The following is a 19,616-nucleotide window of genomic DNA, read 5'->3' as shown; positions in this document are numbered from 1 at the left end:
AGGACTGTGGCACTGGGGTGGCTGGGCCCTCACAAGGGTCATCCTGACTGGAGCTCAAGACATCCTGACTGGGTAAGAACTCTAACATGACATGGGGAATTCCCAAAGGGCGTTGGTAAGAAAAGCAAGATACAAGGAAGTATCATCCTGACTGGAGCTCAAAACACAGTTTCCAGTCAGGACTGTGGCCCTGGGGTGTCTGGACCCTCACAAGGGGTCCAGTCATCCTGACTGGAGCTCAAGACTTCTTTCAAGCTCACCAGTTGCCGGCAGAATTTGTTTCCTCAGGATTGTGGAACTAAAGTGTCTATCTTTTCTTTACTTCTTTCTTTTTCCCATAGCTGCTGACCAGGGGCCATTCTCAGCTCTTTACCCTGTGGCCCTCTCACGCATCTCCCCCCCCCCCCCATGCTGTGCTAGCAGTGGAGAGTGTGCCTCGCACCAGACCCTCTATACTTCTGTGGTCTTCTGTGACCAGCTGGAGAAAAGTCTGCTCTGAAGATCAAGATTAGGTTGGGCCCACTGGATAATCCCTGCATTTTAAGATCACATTTAATCATTCTGCAAAATCTCTTTCGCCCAGAAACATAATCACAGGAGTAATTCCAGGGGGCAGGGATCATGGGGTATCACCTTAGAATTCTGCCCTCCACAGTGACCATGATTTTTCTGTGCATATATCATCCTATACAGATTTGTTAAGCATGCACATATGCATGCTTTCTGTCAAAGTTTTTTCTTTTTTAAATGGGATCACATTCTTCTTTGTTTTTAGGGATTATGGAATATACCATGGTATGGATGGAGCCTCCACTCTGTGTATTTGGGGATCATTATGAATAGTTTTGCAATGCAAAACATTCCCATACATATTGTATTCACCAAATAAAAGATGTTCTCTATCATAAGATCAATATTTACCTGCCACCAAAATAAAAAAGCAATCTAAGTCAAACTAACACATGAGGCTTAATTATTCCTTAGAAGTCTTAGTTTTAGCTCTAATAAACCTGAAGGTTTATTTCAACATGGACTTTGATCTGCATCAGTTCTGTGCATACATCAGAGATTAGTTGGAGCAAATGAGTTCAGTCTAACTCATCAGCTGAGGACGTCCATGTGCAACTGTTCTTACTCCATCTTGTCTGTGCCCCAAGGAGGCCAGTGATGCCCATGTCTTAGGAGTGTTCCAGTGTTATCAGGGGGTTTTCTTCCACGCCACTGGTGCTTATTCTGCACATTTGCAGACAACAACCAGAACTCATATTCATGCTTCAAATAGTCCTTAAATGACAGAAATGTAGAATCTCAGCCCCCAGGAATAACAACCAGGTTGTTATATCTCACTGTTATCTAGCAGACATGCCAGAAGAATGTGGGCTGCTGTTCACTTTCAGAGATGTTAAAATGTCAAGAAAAGCATATCTAAGAATTGGCGATGTACATATGGTGAATGTATTTTCATTCAATAGGTTGAAAAGTATGTACATTTAAAAACCTTTACTTATATTCACCAGTTTTACACACACACACACACACACACACACATACACACAGAGAGAGAGAGAGAGAGACACACCCGTTAAAATAATTCTTACTGGTAGTTAAAAACAAAACACAAAGAGCAGCCTCCCTCTCTCTCAATTTATGTTCCCCATAGGGAACCACTTTGAGCTGTGAACTATTTGTTTTTTGGGCACTTACTTCTGCATCTTTGAATAACAAATTTATTCTACTATTTGATTATAAATTTCAGGCACTATCTAGTGTTCCTTTCAGGGAAGATGGAAGTCAGCTCTTTCGACCCCCTCTTTCCAGTCACAGTGGCCTCTCAATAGAACCTTCGTTTTGATTCGATTAGCAATGAGGGTTTACATTTTAATAACTGTGTATTGTTTTTCACATATATTTGTCTTATACTGAAGGTTGGTATTTACAACTTTGAAGTAATTATTGTCACTGTTGTTTGCTCACTCTTTTTGGGTACTTTTCTCTAGTATTCCCAACTTTCTGCCAGTGACCGTATATGTTTGCAAGACGCTCAGCTGGGTGGTGTATTTGATCAGTTTCAGCATTTTTGAGTCTCCTGCTTCGCTTCAGTCCTTGCCCTTAGCTGTGTCCCCAGGGGTCTCCCTGGAGAAAGAGCCCCCAGTTTTCATTCCTGTTCCCTTTGTTTCAGTGGGGTGTCTCCTCCAGTGGCTTTCTGAGGAAGTATTAAAATTGATTAGCGTATTCTTATGTCTGAAAAGATCCTGAATTCCACTTTAATGTTTGATTAATAGTTAAGCCAAGTTTTAGAATGAAAATCATTTCCTTTCCTAGAATTTTGAAGGCCTTGGTCCATTTCCTTCTTACTTACTTCCAGTGCCTCTGTGAGAAGTTGCAGCAATTCTGATTTTTCGTCCATTGCGCTTGATCTCCTTTTCCCCTTGGAGGATAGGGCCTCTCCCAGCCTCATCCTGAAAATTCCTTGTGTGTCTTGGGAAAGGTGTGTTTTCATGCTTTGTGTCAGACTTATATATATTTACTTTTGATTATGGTCATGTCCATGATCAAGTTTCTTTTATATCTTCCATAATTCTCATCACTTTATTAAGGTCATTTGTATGTTTTTAACCCTTTGTGCATTTTTTACCTCTATTATGTGTTAAACTTTTAGAGGAACCTTTTCTTCATGCTCCTGTTTTCCATCCTGTGAGATATTACTCCTTCCACGATTTCTTCTGACTTCTGATATTCCAGGGACTGGGCCTCCTGTAACTACATGTGCTTTTCTTATTTTTTCTTTCCTTGTTTTTCTTCTGTTTTTTTGCTCCACTGTCAAAGCCGTTTCCTCTCCCTCTCTTCCCACTTGGAATGAGAATGGGGTGCTCATCTCAGACCCACTCAGGGCTGCACTGTCAGCCCGATGGGGTACACACGCTGGGGGTGGGGGTGGGTCCCCTCTTGTGAAGCTAAAAGACATATTCAGCTTGGGGCCTGAGGTCCCAAGTAGACCCAAGGAGCAAACATCTGGCAGTGTAGGAGATAAATGGCCCCTGAGGGGGCTGCTGTATGGCGGCTGCTGCAGAGTTTGCCACAGTCCTCCCTGAGAAGGGACCACAGGCTTCACAAGGGGCACAGACACAGCTTTCAGTTTTCAGTTTCCCAACACAGGAAAATTCCTGTTTTGCCGCACTGCTCTTTCCTTGGCACGCTTCTGGGAGGCTCTGTTTCCATCTGTGAGATATTGCTAACAAATAGCTTAAGCATTTTATCTACTCAGTTACCCATTAACTTAATTAGGTTATTAGTTGCTCCTAGAGAGGGGGTATTATTCCCTCATTGAGATCCTCATTGGCCTGAGAAGGTCCAAGTTTTACCATAGAAACACTGCTCTTCTATATTTTGAAGTGTTATTTCTTCCCACTTAAAAAAAGGGGGATATCCATTGTTGAAACTTTGGAAAATTCGGGAAAGTATAAAGAAAAGAGTGAGAATCACCTGCAAAATCACCTCCTTGAGAGAAGTAGTTTTCAATATTTTGGTACTTTTCATTAGAGTCCTTTCTTAGTATTTAATTTCTTACCTTTATTTTCTTATATAACTTAAATCAACCTATGTACACCTTCTTGGTTAAAGTTATTCCCAAATGTTTTATTCTTTTTGATGCTGTTATAATGGAATTATTTTCTTAAATTCGCTTTTGGGTTATTTGTTGCTAGCGTGTAGAAAAACAACTGATTTTTCAGTGTAGACCTTTTATCTTGCAGCTTTGCTGAGTTCTCTTATTAGTGGATTCTTTTGAACTTTACATGTGAAATTGTATCATCTGCAAGTACAGTTTTACTTACTCCTTTTTAATTTTCTTGCTGTTTCTTTCTTTTTCTTAGCCTGATTGTCCTGACTAGAAATCCAACACAATATGGATTAGAAGTGACAAGGGCAGATCTCCTTGTCTTTTCTGCATCTTTGGAGGAATGGGCTCAGCCCTTGACCAGGAAGCCTGGTGTTAGCTGTGCGTTTGCGTGGAGGGCCTCTGTCAGGATGAGGAGTTTCCCTTCTAGTTCTTCCACTCAACACAGTGGGGTGTCCTATTTCTATCATCAGATTTTTTATGAGAATAAAATGGAGTTAAATGCAAATGTTCAGAATAAGTCTGACCATGTAGTAGATAGGTGCTCACCAGCTTGTCTTTAAATAATTCTTTTTTTGCTACATCTCAAATATAAAATATTTCAAATTTGCTCCACAGATTGCTTGGCTAACTTAGAGCTGCATGTCCCTTGCTAACCTAGAAAGGGCATTCCAGTTAGTAAAACCAAAAAAACAAAAACTTGTTTAAGGCCAGTCTGATCTCTGCATTTGGCAGCCACTACTGCAGCGCTTATCTCAGCAGTGTTATTGTTACTGAGGATAACTTTGTAATGGTCTCATTCCCCAACTTTAGTAAAATTCCCTAACATAGGGCGAGTTCATGGCCTCATCAATCATCAGCCATAATCACACCTCAGAGACCTCTTCAGCCCTGTAGAGGGTGTAAGCAACAGAAACCTCCAGTTGTATATATTGTTTCAAACCTTTGGAATCCAGGGAGAGAAGAGAAAACAGGATCCAGTGGGAGACCTACAGGTTGACTGTGTTGTCCTGAACTTGGTGACGTTCAGGAAAAGAACTGTATTTGTCTTTCCAGTGCTGACCTGGAACCAGCCTAGAGCCCATGACTGTGCTCTAATGACAGCTACCAGCTGTTTTCACACTTAATTTTGTCACCCTGGTATACAGAGTCCTCTTCTCCCCACCAGCGGAGGGTACATCTGCACCAACCTCTTCTGGAGGAGAGAGAAGGTGCATATTAAGAGCCATCGGTCCAGATGTCATCCACCCAGCCCTTCTGCACCCCCCCCCACTCCCCCCACGCCTCCCCCAACCTGGCCCAGATGGCTGCCAGGCCAGGAGTGTCTGATCCAAGGAGATAAGGAACCATGGATCCCTGCCCCGCAGAGCTGCCTGTTTGGCAGGTTTGATTCTGGCAGGTAAAGAATCTCTCTAGAACCTGCCACCAGGGAAAGAAAAGCTCAGGGCTCCTGTCTTCAAACTCGTCCATGTGAAGGAACATTGACTCTCTCATCATCTCTATCACAGTTGTACTTCTCTAGTTCTCACGTCAGAGACATGTAATTCAGGAGCTGCAGGGCAGGCCCTTAACATCCTAGGTCGGGGCCTGTTAGATTCGCCCATGATTCCCTTAAGAGGCTGCAAGAGTTGTTTCAGGGTCTGACCTTGTGTTATCCTCTTAAAACGCTGGAAAGTGATCATTTTGCTTCTCAGTCTGGGGCCCTGTGTATCTGCAGATGTTGGGAGGTGAGATGGGCCCAGGTGTGTCCTTAGGCAAGAATGAGGTGGGTCCTCAGGTCTGTTGTGGGGGAAGTACAGTAGCCGAAGGATCAAGTTACCCGGACCTCTCCTTTCTTTCCTCTCCTGGGTTGTGTTTCTGCTTTTCCACAATGCCTAACAGGGGACGAGGAGCCACTAGCTTTCTGGAAAGTAGAAGTTCTAGGAACTTCTCTTTATCTAGGGAAGATTAGCTATCCAAAATGCAAAGAAACAGAGTAAGCATGTGAGCAAGTTATCCCAGCCCTCTAAAGATTTCTCTGGACAAGTAGGGCTTTGGGGAAAGGGAAGGTACCTGAGCGGTGGTTCCTATGCTTGGCGGATTCCAGAACCTTCTCAGTTAGCTCCTGGGTAGAGGATGGCAGCAGGTGGATGTGTGGGTAGAAGCACTCACAGAATGTGCCCCAGAAGCCTTCGGAGCAGCATGTGTCCTAAGGCCTGCCCAGGGAGGTGATTTTCAGGGACCACAGCAGAAAATGAGGCTCATCTGCAAGGATCTCCTGATGGTGCCCCTGAAGTGAAATCAGCTGTCAGCAGGGACTGCCACGCCCCTATCCGCACCCTGCAAGCCAAGACCCTCCGAGGATCGCCTCTGGGAACCTGGTCCTGGGGCTTCATCTCCAGTGGCTGCATTGGGATGGGGCCCATCTCCACCCACCGTGGGGGACCCACAAAGTCATATGCAAGTGATGGGCCTTCAAAATGTCTGTGATTTTTACTTTAAGAAAAGTTTTCAAAAATAAAATGTGTAGGATAATGTAACTGACACCTGGGTACCTACCTCCCTAATAGACATAATTTTTTTTATCGTATTTATTTAGAGGGTTTTTTAAAAACAAAATGAGTAAGACATTATATAAGTAAAGTTAGGTAGAGACATACATTCTCTGCTCTGTAGGTGATGGAGTTACATGCGTCTGTGAGACGAGGCGGCCACCGTATGCCTCCTGACCTGGAAGCAGCCACGTCTTGAATTTGCTGGGTGCCTTTCCTGTTTTTTTAAAAATGGCTTTATATCCACATACCCGCCAACCTGGGCAACGCACAGTGGTGTCCGTGTGCTTTCTTGAGCCTGTGAACACATCTCCACCTTGCCTCCACCCCACTCCCGGGCACTCTGGCCCCTGCTTCCTGGTCTTTGTCCTGTGAAAGGCTGGTCCTCCGTGGGGGTCATGTGGCCCATTCAGTGGTCACAGGGCTGCCAAGGTCCTCCTGCCCTGCCCACACAGTCATGTGCAGGGTGGTGGCCGCTGGGCACCGTGACTGCTCTGCACGCTGGCTGTGCAGACGCTGCTGGTGTTGGTGTCCAGCAGCCGCACCTGCTTCCTGCCTCCTCCTGCCTTTAGGTGAACTCAGCTCTGGGGGCCTCGGTACGTTAAAAACTGCGTCACCTCTCCTAGTGATCTCTGACAGTACTCAGAGCCAGCACCCCGCAGCTGGGCCCATCAGCCTTAGGCAGGCCACCCTACAACCTATTAAGGGGGCCTGGGAGCAACATTTTAAACTCCCCAGGTGGTTATGAGGCCAGGCAGGAACCAGAACCACCGCCGAAGAGGGTGGGGTCAGAGAACCAGCCCAGGGCACCGCCGGGAGAGGTCATCTGCACGGAGGTGCGAGGCCCTCACTGGAAGAGTGGGTCGCATCTGCTGTAAGCCCCCTTGTGGGTTCAGCCCAGGGGACATTGAACATCCTGTGCCACCTGCCTCCACTGTGACAGCGCCTCTGGGAGTGCCTGGGAACCTAAGAGAAAAGGACCATCTTCTGGGGCTCTCGGCCCCAGGACTTCTGGAAGGTGGTTCTGAGGTGCATCCTTCCCTGAAGGGACACCCTCTCTGCAGAGAAGAGCTTGGGGGCTAGATCATCATTTTGGGCTGGGCTCTAAATTGTTCTCTCAGGGATGGCCCCATCCTTGTTAAATGATTCCACAGCCGAGGGGTCAGCCGTTCTTAAAAGAGTGGCAGGTAAAATAGGGAAAGTGGGGGTGCGTGTGGGGGTGGGGCTACTCTGCCTTCCCCTCCTGCCTGCTCCCCTTGCCCTGCCTGCCCCTCCCATCCCAGCCTGCTCCTCTCCCATCTGTGCTCTCCCTGCTCCGCCTGCTCCTCTCTACCCCCCTCCCCGCTGCCCCCCTGCCCCGTCTGCTCCCTGCCTGCCGGTTGCTAGCCTGACTCTGCAGCAGGCGGAGCAGTGGGGCCGCCAAAGCACTGCGGCTGGCCCCTCGCCTCCTGCAGCCCGGCCCCCTGTGGGCTGCGAAAGAGCAGCTTCCTTCTGGAAGGGCAGGCTGTCTTCACGCTGGCTTAGCCGCCAGCTCCTGGTAAGGTAGCACCCCGGCCCCGCCTTGCTTCCTCTGGCTTTGTCTGGCTTTGTCTGAAATGATTGTAGGAAGGGACGCTGCAGATGGAGCCGGATGGAGGCTGCGGAGGGGGCTCGCGGAGGACTCAGAAGGAAAGCCCTGGGGGAACAGTGAGACGGGAGATGGCGCTCATGGGGCCCATGTGTTTTCTCTGCTTTCCTGGATATAATAGACTGAGTCTTTCATGGGTGTGTTTGTGTTTGTGTGTACATATGTGTGCATGCATGGGTTTATGTACACGTGTGTGCATGCATGAGCATTCAAGTGTGTGGTGCTCTGACCCAACGCTGCCCAGGCGTTGGTGGCAGCCTCTGGGAGGAGACAGCCATACTGTCCTAGAAGGAGAGCAGTCTTGGCTCAGGGGCTGGGGTGACGTGAGCGAGCTGACCTCTTCCTCCTTGTAAAACAGAGAGAAGGGAGATGACCAGTTCCGGCTCATCTAATCTCAGCACTCACAGGTGGCCCTATACACACAAAAGTGAGCTGCCAGGCCAGGCCAGGTCGCCGGGCAGGGCTTTGAGGTGGTGTGGCCCCACATGGAACCCCTGGCATGGTCACCGCAGAAGGCCATGTTGCAGGGGGTTTGGTGTCCGGGGTGAGGGGAGGGCTGTGGCGGGCTTGTCCGGGTGGTCGGGGTATGCCAGCAGGCTCCTGGAAGGCCACTGGGGAGATGGCCCACCAGGCTGCCTGGCCATTCATGGGGAGCCCAGAGATGCCCCCACCTTTTGAGGATGTGATCTGGGAGTCCTGCGTCCTCCTGCATACCTACTTGACCGAGAGTGACTGGAGTTAGGAGAAATGACTTCTTGAGATCAGGTGTGAATTCAGAAGGCCTAGCGGTGGCCCCAGTTAGGCTCTGACTGTTTCCCCCGTGTTGCTTCTTGCCCTTCAGGGATAAACGCCCAAGCCCGGAGGCTGCAGCGGAGCCGTGCCAAGGGAACCCCAGCCCTGGCCTCAGGGGGTGCCCAGAGTTCTCCTCAGCCCCGGCTGCGACGCACCGTCAGCGAGACCAGCCTGAGCCCGGCCACTGCCCTACCCGACGCTGCCCAGGGCCCCGAGGAACCCATCCAGGACACCATGCGCTACTCCCTCTACGAGTCGCCCCACCTGCTCCTTCTGCAGGGCTACAGCCAGCAGCACGTGAGCCGCCTTACCTGAGCCCTTGTTGCCCTGGAGGACTGCCCAGGAGGGCCAGCAGAAAGTTCTCGGGGCAGAAGCTTTCCGTTGCTGTTAACTAAGGCAGCGTGAGCTCATGTGCCTTTGGTGGCTCTGGAGATGATGAGGCTATAGAAATGGACATGGGTTGGGCCCATCCTAGACTCTGGAGGAGTTGGGGCTTCCAAGCTTTTGCCTCCAGAGCATTCTCTATGTCCAGGCCACATAGAAGGCCTCAGGGTAGGACAATGTCCCCAGGGCCTCCTCTTGTCCTGACCTCAGCATTGGTCTTCGTTGGGTACCAGGCCCCTCAACAGCGGAGCATCCACCACCCTCCAGGCTCTCTGGGTTGCGGGGAGGGGCTCGGCTGGGCACCAGAGCACAGGCTGGCTCTCTTGCCCACATGTGGAGGGCGCTCAGTGAAGGTCTCGCACAGCTTACCCACAGCGCACTACAGGACCGCCTCTCTGAGGGGCACAGGAAAGAGGCCCCCTGCACTCCCCCGAGAGCCAACCTTTACTCCCACTTTTGTTGGAAGTGTCTCAGCTTTTAGCGTCTAGTCCTTAGGAACTCCATGAGAGCCTGTTCTGCAGAAGCCTGCTCCTCCCTCCTCACGTGCCGCTGCCCGCGCAGTGTCCCGCTGAGCCCCGCCCACTCTGTCTGGCACACTGTGACGTGAGGACTCTGGTCTCAGGTCTCAGGAGGCCCATCCCACCCTCGTTAGGGAGGGTGTGTCCACGTACCTGTCACCTGGGTGGAATTTGGGGTGCTTGACCCTTGCCTATAAACCAGTGTCTGCTCCCTGGGCAGTCCTTGTCTGGTTTCTCATGTGTGCATTCCAGAGTCAACCTTCGGTGTCTGAGGGGACACCCAGGCTGCTCAGGGGGTCTCCTGCTCCCCCAGAGACAGGATGGATGCCCAACTCTGGGCAGACTGGGGGCATGCAGCAGGTTACAGAGGGCTCTGGGTGGGTGCCCTAGGACGACAGGGCCTGGGTAACCAGGCTCCAGGACACATTGTCTCTCTTCCCGGGGATCGAGTTGCTTGAGGTGGTGTCCTGGCCCTGAGATCCGTGTTTTTGTTTCAGGACAGCCTGGTGTACGTGCTCAACCGGGAGCGGCACACAGTAGGCCAGAGGACCCCATCCAGCAAGCCCAGCATCAGCCTGTCGGCCCCTGACATCCTGCCCCTCCATTGCACCATCCGCAGGCGCCAGCCCGCAGGCAGAGACTCAGGGGGCTGGCTGGTCCTGGAGCCCATCCCTGGGGCACCTGTCTCTGTTAACTTCTCAGAGGTGGGGGGACGGGCCGTGGCGCTGCATCATGGGGACTTGCTGTCCCTGGGCCTCTACTACCTGCTGCTGTTCAAGGACCCGGCACAGGCCTCCTCCCTGCCTGCACAGGCTTTGGCCCGCCTTCGGGCCGTGCCGCAGAGCTGCAGGATGTGTGGGGCTGTGCTGCGGGCCCGGGGCACCTCTGCCTCCACGAGGGCCGCCCTCCCGCGGTCTCGGCAGCTGCACCTGGAGTTTGAGCCTGACATGGAGGATGTGCTGCTGCAGCGGATCATGACACTGATTGAGCCGAGTGGCGATGACCACAAGCTGACCCCTGCCTTCCTCCTCTGCCTCTGCATCCAGCACTCAGCTACCCGCCTCGAGCCAGGCTCCTTCGGGCAGCTCCTGCTCAAGATTGCCAAGGCGATCCGGGAGAGAGTCTGGGTTAGTCGTGGGCAGGGGCATTGTGCTGTCCTGTGTCTGTCCGTGGGCTGTGGGAGGAGCTGGGTGGGAGCTCTGACCGGTGGGGGATGCATGGGCACCTCCTCTAGCGGAGGGCCAGCTGCCCCTGCCTGTCTCTTGTTGCCCTGCCTGTTGGGCAGACAGGAGAAGCAGGACCACAGGGAGTCCATGGCACCCGCTGACACTCTTCAGCCTCATGGGGTCATGTGCCCAGTAGGAGAGCCTGGGCCCTGTCTGCCCTGGGCACCTCTGCCCTTGTCAGCTTGATAGTGGGGGCACAGATGGGTAACATTTGTGCATTGAGAACTTTCCTCAAGGACAGGGTCTCCAGGCAGAGGCACCATGAACAATTGGGTGAAATTCCCTGCTGTGGGGCTGACCTGTGCAAGGTAGGGTGTTGAACAGCACCCCAGACTCCATGCTAGAAGCCCCCCTCCTTCCCCTCACAGAAATGGCTCCAGGCACTGGCTGCTGTCCCCTGGGACAGGGCAGACATGCATAGACCGCCTGTCTCACAGGGCCAGGGCCAGGACCTGGACAAGCACAAGGCAGGCTGCCCGGGGCCAGTGCTCAGGGCCTCCGTCCCTTCCTGTCTCTCCACTGACTGGACTCCCTAGGGGCCCCTGGGATGGCTGGTGTCACCCAGTCCTCAGAGACCCCCATTCATCTTGGTCATGCCTCCCAGGGGGCAGACATGGGAAAAGGAAACCTGTTGGCTGTGTAGAAACTGGATAGATGCATCAGTCACAATCGCCATTTAAAATGTTTGAAAGTTTAAAGGCAAAAGCCACCATGGGCTGCCACATGCAAAGGTTTGCATGGGCCCTGAGCAGACTTGGATGTTAGTGTCATCACCAGTGTGCTCACTTCCTGTCTGTGCATGTGTGAGGCAGGTGAGGTCCGCACTGATGACACGGGCCAGTGGCCACCTGATGCTGGAGGTCATGATTTTCCACAGGAATCATCCTTTTCCAAGTCGGCTCTGTGCCAGACACCAGTGAATCACGCAGTTTGCTTTAATCTCACAACCTCCCTCATGATGTTGGTATTATGTCCCATATCACAGTTGAGGAAACTGAGGAAAGAGGGACTGAGGGGCATGGTGGTAGAGGGGGTGGGGTAGGAGGTGGAGAAACAGGTTCCAGCCAGAGCAGCTTTCCCATAAAGCCCCCCCCCCCCCCCCCCCCGGGATTAGCTTTGTCCCCTATTCTCAGGCATGGAAACTGATGCTCATAGCATTGACTTCCTTCCCCAAGGTCAAGTCTGTGCTTCCCTCTTGGTGGACTGACAACCCCCAGCCAGACCCTCTAGAACCCCCATAAGTGATCCTGGGCTTTCTCTCCACTCCCCTGTCCTCGGACTTCTCATCAAATGTTTAGGTAATTGTGCGCATCTCAGAACAAGTAATAGAGCCACTGTCAGGGCTGTGCGTAGCCAGAAAACACCTTGCTACTAAAGCAGGAATCACCTCTTGATTAAAAGTGACAGGAAATGTTGGCTAACCCTGCGTCTTCTCTGTTGTGACATTTAAATATATTTGTAAATATTCAAGCACATATTCAACTCATTATCACCGGGGCCTTTGAACGTGTGGGTGTCAAGCATAACAATGCGTGCTAGTGGAATCTTCGTGCTGGCGTTTGTAAGATGTTTGACCTGCCCTAGTGGATCTAAAATGGTTGGTTGTTATGTAAGCTAGACGGTTGTGAAATAGCCCTGTTGTCGGAAGTATGTGGCTCACCCTTAGTAATGGCGCGGGAAGATAGCTGTAGCGCATGGAAAGCTGTTCTTTCCAACACGGCTTAGAGTAAACAGCCCGAGAGCACAGGATGTCAGCAGCCACAGGCCTTGTTTTTATGGGGATGGTGTGACATGAACTTGACACTATTCTCACTGAACATACCTGGTGGTATCCTGTTTTTCTCATGTTTGCCCCCCCCCCTTTCTGATTGTAGGAGAAAACCAAAGAACTGGCGGAGAAGCAGGCGCACCTGTAAGTATGTGTCACTGTACCCGCCCCTTAGGCGGTGGCTCCCTCTAGACCTTCCCGTGGGGCCGGGATGGGGGCAGCTCCGGGTTCCACCAAATTGTCCTCTCCTCGCAGAGCGGCCTTTTCCTCTTCTGTAGTCAATTTTCTGGGAAGCTCGGTGTTGGGGCGACCTCTCCAGAACATCCTTGAGAGTGAGGGTGAGAGCTCCTCCACAGCCTCCTCCTTTTGTCCCCTCACCCCCAAATCCTGTGAAACTGCTCCTACTTCTTTAGGAAGACATTCAGGTCCTGGTGGAGGGAGTGTGGTATTCCAGCTCCCTGCCATCTGTTTTATAGACAGCACCATTTCCACTCTTAATGCGCTGCTGCAGGGGCCCTGGAAGCCCTGGCTTTAACCATGAAGACTCGCATATCCTGTGACCGCCTCCCACTTGGGTGGACACCGAGGGGAAATACCTCCCTCGACGCAAAATCTGGAGGCTACTGCATGTGTCCAGTGGCAGGGAATGAGCCACCTGTTCATCAATGTCACCGAATCCAAAGCAATACTGAGCCAAAAGAGTGCTCGGAAAAGCCATCTGATGAGCTGCATGGACAGCCCCGGGCTCACGGGGTTCCACTTAGGATGCTTTGACTCACAGTGGCTTGAAAATGATACACTCTTCCTAGAAGACTCCATTGTGGCATTCGTAGCTTAGGTGTATTAACTGCATATTTGACTTAGGGTGTTTTCAGTGTGTGTGTGGGGTGGTTTATCAGGGCATAATGGCAGCGAAGTGGAGGAGACAAGTTCATGCAGCTAAGCCATCCTGTGTAAGTACACACCAAAGGTGGCGATGCTCCAAGTTGAAGGCGGTGGTCACTGCCCAGCGCCAGGGAGGCACCCGGCCTTAAGTCACACATGGCCCATAGTGGCTCCTTCATTCCAGTTCACGCCTCATGCAGACGCGCATCAATCAAGTGTGTCATCATAGCTGCTTCCCCTACTGCCCTGTAAGGGAAACAGGAGGAAGCTTTGTTATTCTTCTGCTTTAAAGACTGGAACTAGAGGCCCAGAGGACAGGAGCCTGGGTCTGGAGCATGGAGCTGGGCATCTCCGATTGTCCTACCAGGCTGCAAGTGGGCCGTAGAGTTCCCTCTCTCCCAGCCGTCTGCCCCTGACTCCCAGCTCCTTCCAGGAAGCCAAGAGAGACCTGAGAACTGTGCTGATGAGGAAGGCCCAGCCTGGCTCCTTCAGTGTGAGGTGCAGACAGCCTCTCTGCCCCCCTGAAGCCCAAGCCCACGGTGACAGGAAGAGCCCAGGCCCCCTTCAATAGTTATAAGCGCGTTCTGCTTTCCAGAACTTGCATTGTTGGGGCCTAAGAATAGCTGCATGCCCTTCCCCAGGGAAAGCACTTTTGTTTTAATGTATGAATCACTTCCAATATACAGAAAATTACAAAATCTATCAATCACCTGTGAACGCACACCTGAATTTAACTTCATTAACACTTTGTCCCATTTACTTCAGATCTTCCTGCTCTGTGGCTCTTTTAAAATTTCCAGTGGCCGATGAGTTTGACTAAATGCTTTTTCTGCAGCAGTGATCATTATGTATTTCTTTTTCTGTGAATCTGTGGATGTGGGTACTATGTTAGTAGGTCTTTTGGACCATGATTGAATTCCTGAAATGAAGCCGTTCGTGGCTAGTGTTTTGTTTTTTTTTTTTTTTTAAAGCATGGTAAGGCATGCTTGTTGACATTTCAATTAGGATTTTCCCATCCGAATTCTTTTTTTTTTTTAAATAATCTTTTTTTTTTTTTTTTTTAGTAGAAGAACTGGGGTGTAGTCCAGAGATGTGGGGGGTGAGAGGATTCATCAGAGTCAGGGTTGGGAGCAGAACAGGCAGACTGACTGAAGTACACTGCTGAGGGGAACGGTGGGGAGACACGTGAGGTCTGCTGCGCCATGTGGGTCAGCTCCCCGGCCGGGGATTGAACTCAGGCTGTAGTGGTGATAGTGCTGAGGCTTAACCCCTAGGCCAAAAGGGAAGCCCCCCTCTGAATTCTTAAGTAAAATTGGCTGTGTGTTAATATTTTTGGTATCAATTGTTTTGTCTGATTCAAATGACAAGGTTCACAGAAAAGGAACTGAGCAGCCTGGTCCGTGTTCATTCTCTGAATCACTTGGACTCTGGACCTCAGAGACTCACTCAGTAACCTGTGGGAACCCCTGGGCCAGTGCAAGTGGGGACAGGGACCTTGGCTGCTTCCATTTCTTGAATGATCTTTGGTTTATTTAGCTTTCTGTTTCCTCTTGTGTTGATTTTGGTGCTTTTTGCCTTCTAGGAAATTATTGATTACATATAGTTGCAAAGTTACTGGACTAAAGTTATTTGTTATAGTCTCTTACGGCTTTTTTCATCTCTAAGATATTTGCAGTATCACCCCCTGTTCAATTGCTGTTGTGCTTCTCTCTTTTCTCTTTCACCCCCTGTGGACTAACCTTCCCAGGGATTTGTTGGTTATTACTTGTTTAGAAGATTTACTATTCCTTTTTACTTTTTCTTTGATTTTTATTCCACTTACCTCTTTACTACTTCCTTATTCATGCAAAATTTCTATTTTAATTTCTTCTTTGATTCATGAATTCTGAAAATATTTTTAATTGCTTTTCATTTTCATTAGCTTTAAAAACACGTTAATTTTGTTTTCAGTACTATTGCTTCCTTAATGGACTTTTATAAAAGGAACTTTGTATCAGGGCTTCACTGATTTGAGTTACTTTTATTTTACTGTATTTTACTGTGGTAAGAACATTTAACATGAGATCCACCCTTGGGTTAAGTGTACAGTGTGGTGTAACTGCAGGCCCATCACACAGTAGATCTCTAGAAGTTGTTCATCTTGCACAATTAAAATGTTATGCTCAGTGATTAACAATTCCCCAATCCCCTCCCCCCAGTCCACGGCAACCTCTGATTCCTTGAGTGTGACTATGTTAGGGTCTCATATAAGTGGGACCGTACGTCTCGTGTGACTGGCCTATTTCACTTAGCATAACGTCTGCATACTGCAGAAGCTCCTTTTTAAAAGCTGAATAATACTCATCTCTTACCATTCACCTGTTGATGGGCATTTAGTTTGTTTCCTCTCCTGGCTATTGTGAGTAGTGCTGTGGTGAATATGGGGGTGCAGCCATCTCCTGGTGATCCTGCTTTCAATTCTGTAGGATAAATACCCAGAAGTGGAGTGGCTAAATCATGTGGTAGTTCTACTTTTTATTTTTTAGGCCCCTCTGTACTGTTTTCCACAGTGACTGTACCATTTTGCATTCCCAGTAGTGCAATTTGGGGTTCCAGTTTTTCCCTATCCCTGCTAGCACCTGTTAACTTTCATCTTTTTAATAATAGCCATCCTGAAGGCATGAAAGATACTCACCGTGGTTTGGGTTTGCATCTCCCTGATGACTAGTGATGTTGAACACCTTTTCATGTGTATCGGACGTTTGTATGTCTTCTTTGGAAAACTGTCTTCAGGTCCTCAACTTCTTTTAAAATTAGGTTATTAGTTTTTTGCTTTTGAGCTGTAGGAGTTCCTTACATATTTTGGAACTTATCTGATGAATGGTTTGCAAATATTTCCTCCTGTTCTGTCAGTTGCCTCTTCACTCAACTGATGGTTTCCTTGCTGTGTAAACTTTGTCGTTTGAGGTTGTCCCATTTGTCTATTTTTGCTTGTGCCTTTGGTGTCAGATCCATGAAACTGTCATCCCACTCACTGCTTGCCTGGAGGAGGGACAGGCCCGGCACCTTGTCTGTGGCCCGCTGTGTGGTGGGGGCTGGCAGCTGTCTGTACTTGCTGCTGACCTCACTGGATTTGACACCGAAACTCCAGCTGGCAGTTTATTTTTCAGGAAAAGTCTCTGTCCCTTTGAGTTCTGGCTGAAATGAGAAGGGCAATACATGTTGAAAACAAAATAGAATTAAGTTCCGAAGAGCCAGATTAATCCTTTTTTAATGACATAAATTATTTATGCTGTATGCATATATCTGTGTAATTCAAGCCAGTGTGGAGAACAGGACTTTGAGCCCTGTGACACGAGTGGGTGGGCTACAGATCTGCTTCGCAATAAAACAAGGAGGCAGGGCCCGACAGTCCTTTGCTCCCCAGAAGCAGAGAGTGGGATCACACTGTGTGCAAAAGTGAAGTCACATCACTGAGAACAACACAACTACAGGTCCCAAAAGAGAAAGAGAGCCTGCAGGACCTCAGCCCTCCCAGTTGCTTCCTCACAAGCCTCCCACCTGTACGGCCCCAGTGGGCCTGATCCCCCCAGGAGCCCTGGCATGATGTCACTGTGAGGTCACTGACACCAGCTTCCTGAGCTGCTGGAAGGGATTAAAGAGTCTGCTCTTGCTGGCCTGGGAGTGCTGCCCTTGCAATCACCTGGCCTGCCTCAGAAACCCCTGCAAGGGGGCCTCCCTGGTGGTACAAGGGGTTAAGTCTCAGCACTGTGAAGCTATCAGCAGCCACTGCAGCATGAGTTTGATCCCTGGCCGGCCATGGAGCTACCCACATGGCACAGCAGACCTCTCCTGTCTCACCCACTGCTCCCCTCAGTGGTGTATTTCAGTCAGCCTGCCTGTTCTGTTCTCTGCTCTGTCTCTAGTGAATCCTTTCACTCCCCCACACCTCTGGCCTGTACCCCAGTTCTTGTATGCATAAATAAATCTTAAAAAAAAAAAGAACCCCCAGTAAGAAGCACAAGCAGTGAGGGCTTCCTGGGACTGTGTACTGGCCACAGCCGGCTGGATGGCACCCCCAGGCATACCCAAGTCACATCTGGGTGGTTTGATTTGCTTCACAACGGATCTCTGCTTACCAGCCGTAAGTGTCCATTCTGAAGACAGCACCTGGGGTGCTGGAGCCCCAGGGCCCAAACACTCTCAGCATGGTTGTCTCCAGCACAGCCTGCTCCAGCGCTGACTGCCAGTGGGTGGCGGTGGCCAGAAAAGCATGATGGTGTTTTAAATGGAGGAATTTTCTGCAGCTTGGCCAGTCCTACCATATCCACCACAACTTCTCAAGAGGTGATGTGGGACAGTACCAGGGAGCTTCATGCACATCGGTGACTCAGACACTTGATCCTGGACCCCAGGAACCACTGCATGAAAGGCACAGGAGAAGGGGGTCAGGGAGATCCCCTCTCAGTGGAGGCCTGTCTGACCTTGGAGCCTGCCATTCAGGGAGCAGGGGACCCTGACTTCGCCATTGTGCCTAGAAAGAGAGCTGGCCTGGGAGGGAGGAGCAGCACCGGGCCACCGCCACCTGGGGGGGCCGACCCTCAGGGGTGTGATGAGGGGAAGGACCCAGTTCTGTGCCTGGTCCCTGGTGGCTCTTTCTCACTAACCAGGAGACACATACACTGCCTTGGTGAATGAATCAAACAGTGCAGAATTTGTGATGGAAACTGACCCATCTCCAACCCTGACTCCATACAGACCTCAGAGGCAACCTCCAATTGCTCTATTTTTGACATTTCTTAGAACTACCTCTAAATCTTCAAAGAAAAGGCCTTGGTGGCCATCCTTTGATTCATGGACTTTAGACATCATCTCCTGACCTCCTGCTGTAGGAGGTAGCATTTAGTTAATCTTGCCTGGGCTCCTCCCAAATAGTTATGTTGGTGTTTAGTTCCTCTGTTAATTATGTCTGAATCCACTGAAACTCATATCTCCTGTTCTTTTGAAACAGACATTAAATTCATGTTTCTTGTTCCAACAACCAAGGTATTCTCCCTCCCATGCATGCATACATATTAGGGTACACTCTATCTTTAACATTCATAGCTGCTTTACTCTGATCTCCACAAAGAAGAGAGTTGATTTCCCTGAGTCTCTCACTGATGGCTGTGGCAGCTTCCCAATGAGCTTTGCAGGAGATGCGCTCCTGGCTGGCAGGCTGGCAGGTGTCAGGGGCAGGTCTGTTCCTGTATTTAATGTCCCAGCCTGAGGCGGTAGGCTGGAGGGGTGTGGTTGGACAGTGTGCCGTGGAGATGAGCGGGGCAGTGGTCCGGATGTCACTCGGTCTTTCTGTCTTGGTAGCCAGGAGCCCATCTCCCTGGCCAGCGTCAACATGGCTGGCCTGGTGCCCGACCTGCAGCACATTCTCTTCTGGATGTCCAACTCTGTGGAGCTGCTGTACTTCATCCAGCAGAAGTGCCCACTCTACATGCAGAGCCTGGAAGAGGAGCTGGACGTCACAGGTATGGCTGGTGCCCATGAGCGGGGGCCTCCTTGCCATCTTGGGGAGAGGTCACTGGAACAGGGATGTGAAGTTTTGATGGAGGCCTGGATGTGAGGACAGTAGACAGAGGGGTGTGTCGGCCAGCATCCCTCTCAAGATGCTCCACTATTTCACAGAGATCTGTTGCTGAGAGCTGGAAAAATTTAAACATATATGTACAATCCATGTGACTTCAGTGTCCATGAGCATCTTAGAATTATGAAATACAGTGCACAGTGCACAGAAAACTCTACGGGAGAGAGTGATTCTGACTGGAGCAGTCTGGGAGGGAGGACTTTGTGGAGAAAGTGGCATTTTCCTGGTCCTGAGGCCCCACTGGGATTTTAGCTGGTGTGTTTCTGCTGAGGGCTGCGCAGGGTAGGAGAGGCCTGGTCGGTCCTGGACTGAGCCAGGTAGGAGCAGCAGAACCCTCCTGTGGTGGGTCAGGATGTCACAGCTGGGTACTTGAAGCTGGGTGGGTGAGCTTGGTTCAGGCCCCTCAAAATCTTGCCATGTGGCAGATACAAAACCACTCATTTCCTTCCTTTCTGTGGGACTTCGGCTTCGTCCCAGCCTGCTCCCGAAGCCATCGGGGATCCTGAGCAACATGACTTGGCTGTCCTGCCAGTGGAAGTCCGGATGGCACTGGGAGTCCCACTCAGAGCTGGAGGGGAGCTGCGCAGGCAGGACAGGGTGCAGCCGAGGCTCCCCTGTGTGCCAGGTCTGCAGAGGCTGCCCAGTGTCTCAC

At 50.4% G+C, this 19,616-nt stretch overlaps 1 protein-coding gene across 1 annotated transcript in view; it reads left to right on the top strand.

Annotated features, from left to right (window-relative positions):
* Nucleotides 1-19,616, top strand: part of RADIL (Rap associating with DIL domain) — a gene marked incomplete at both ends in the record, with an annotated part of 103,555 nt that overhangs the window by 69,863 nt on the left and 14,076 nt on the right. The window contains 4 exon segments of the mRNA XM_084249134.1: nucleotides 8,616-8,863; nucleotides 9,966-10,595; nucleotides 12,569-12,606; nucleotides 18,688-18,848. Coding sequence (XP_084105260.1) covers nucleotides 8,616-8,863; nucleotides 9,966-10,595; nucleotides 12,569-12,606; nucleotides 18,688-18,848 — 1,077 coding nt within the window.

This window comes from Talpa europaea (assembly GCF_964194135.1).
Source record: "Talpa europaea genome assembly, chromosome: 12".
Lineage (NCBI taxonomy): Eukaryota > Metazoa > Chordata > Mammalia > Eulipotyphla > Talpidae > Talpa > Talpa europaea.
Note: the sequence above shows the minus strand (reverse complement) of the source record. Positions and strands in the feature narration are given on the sequence as shown.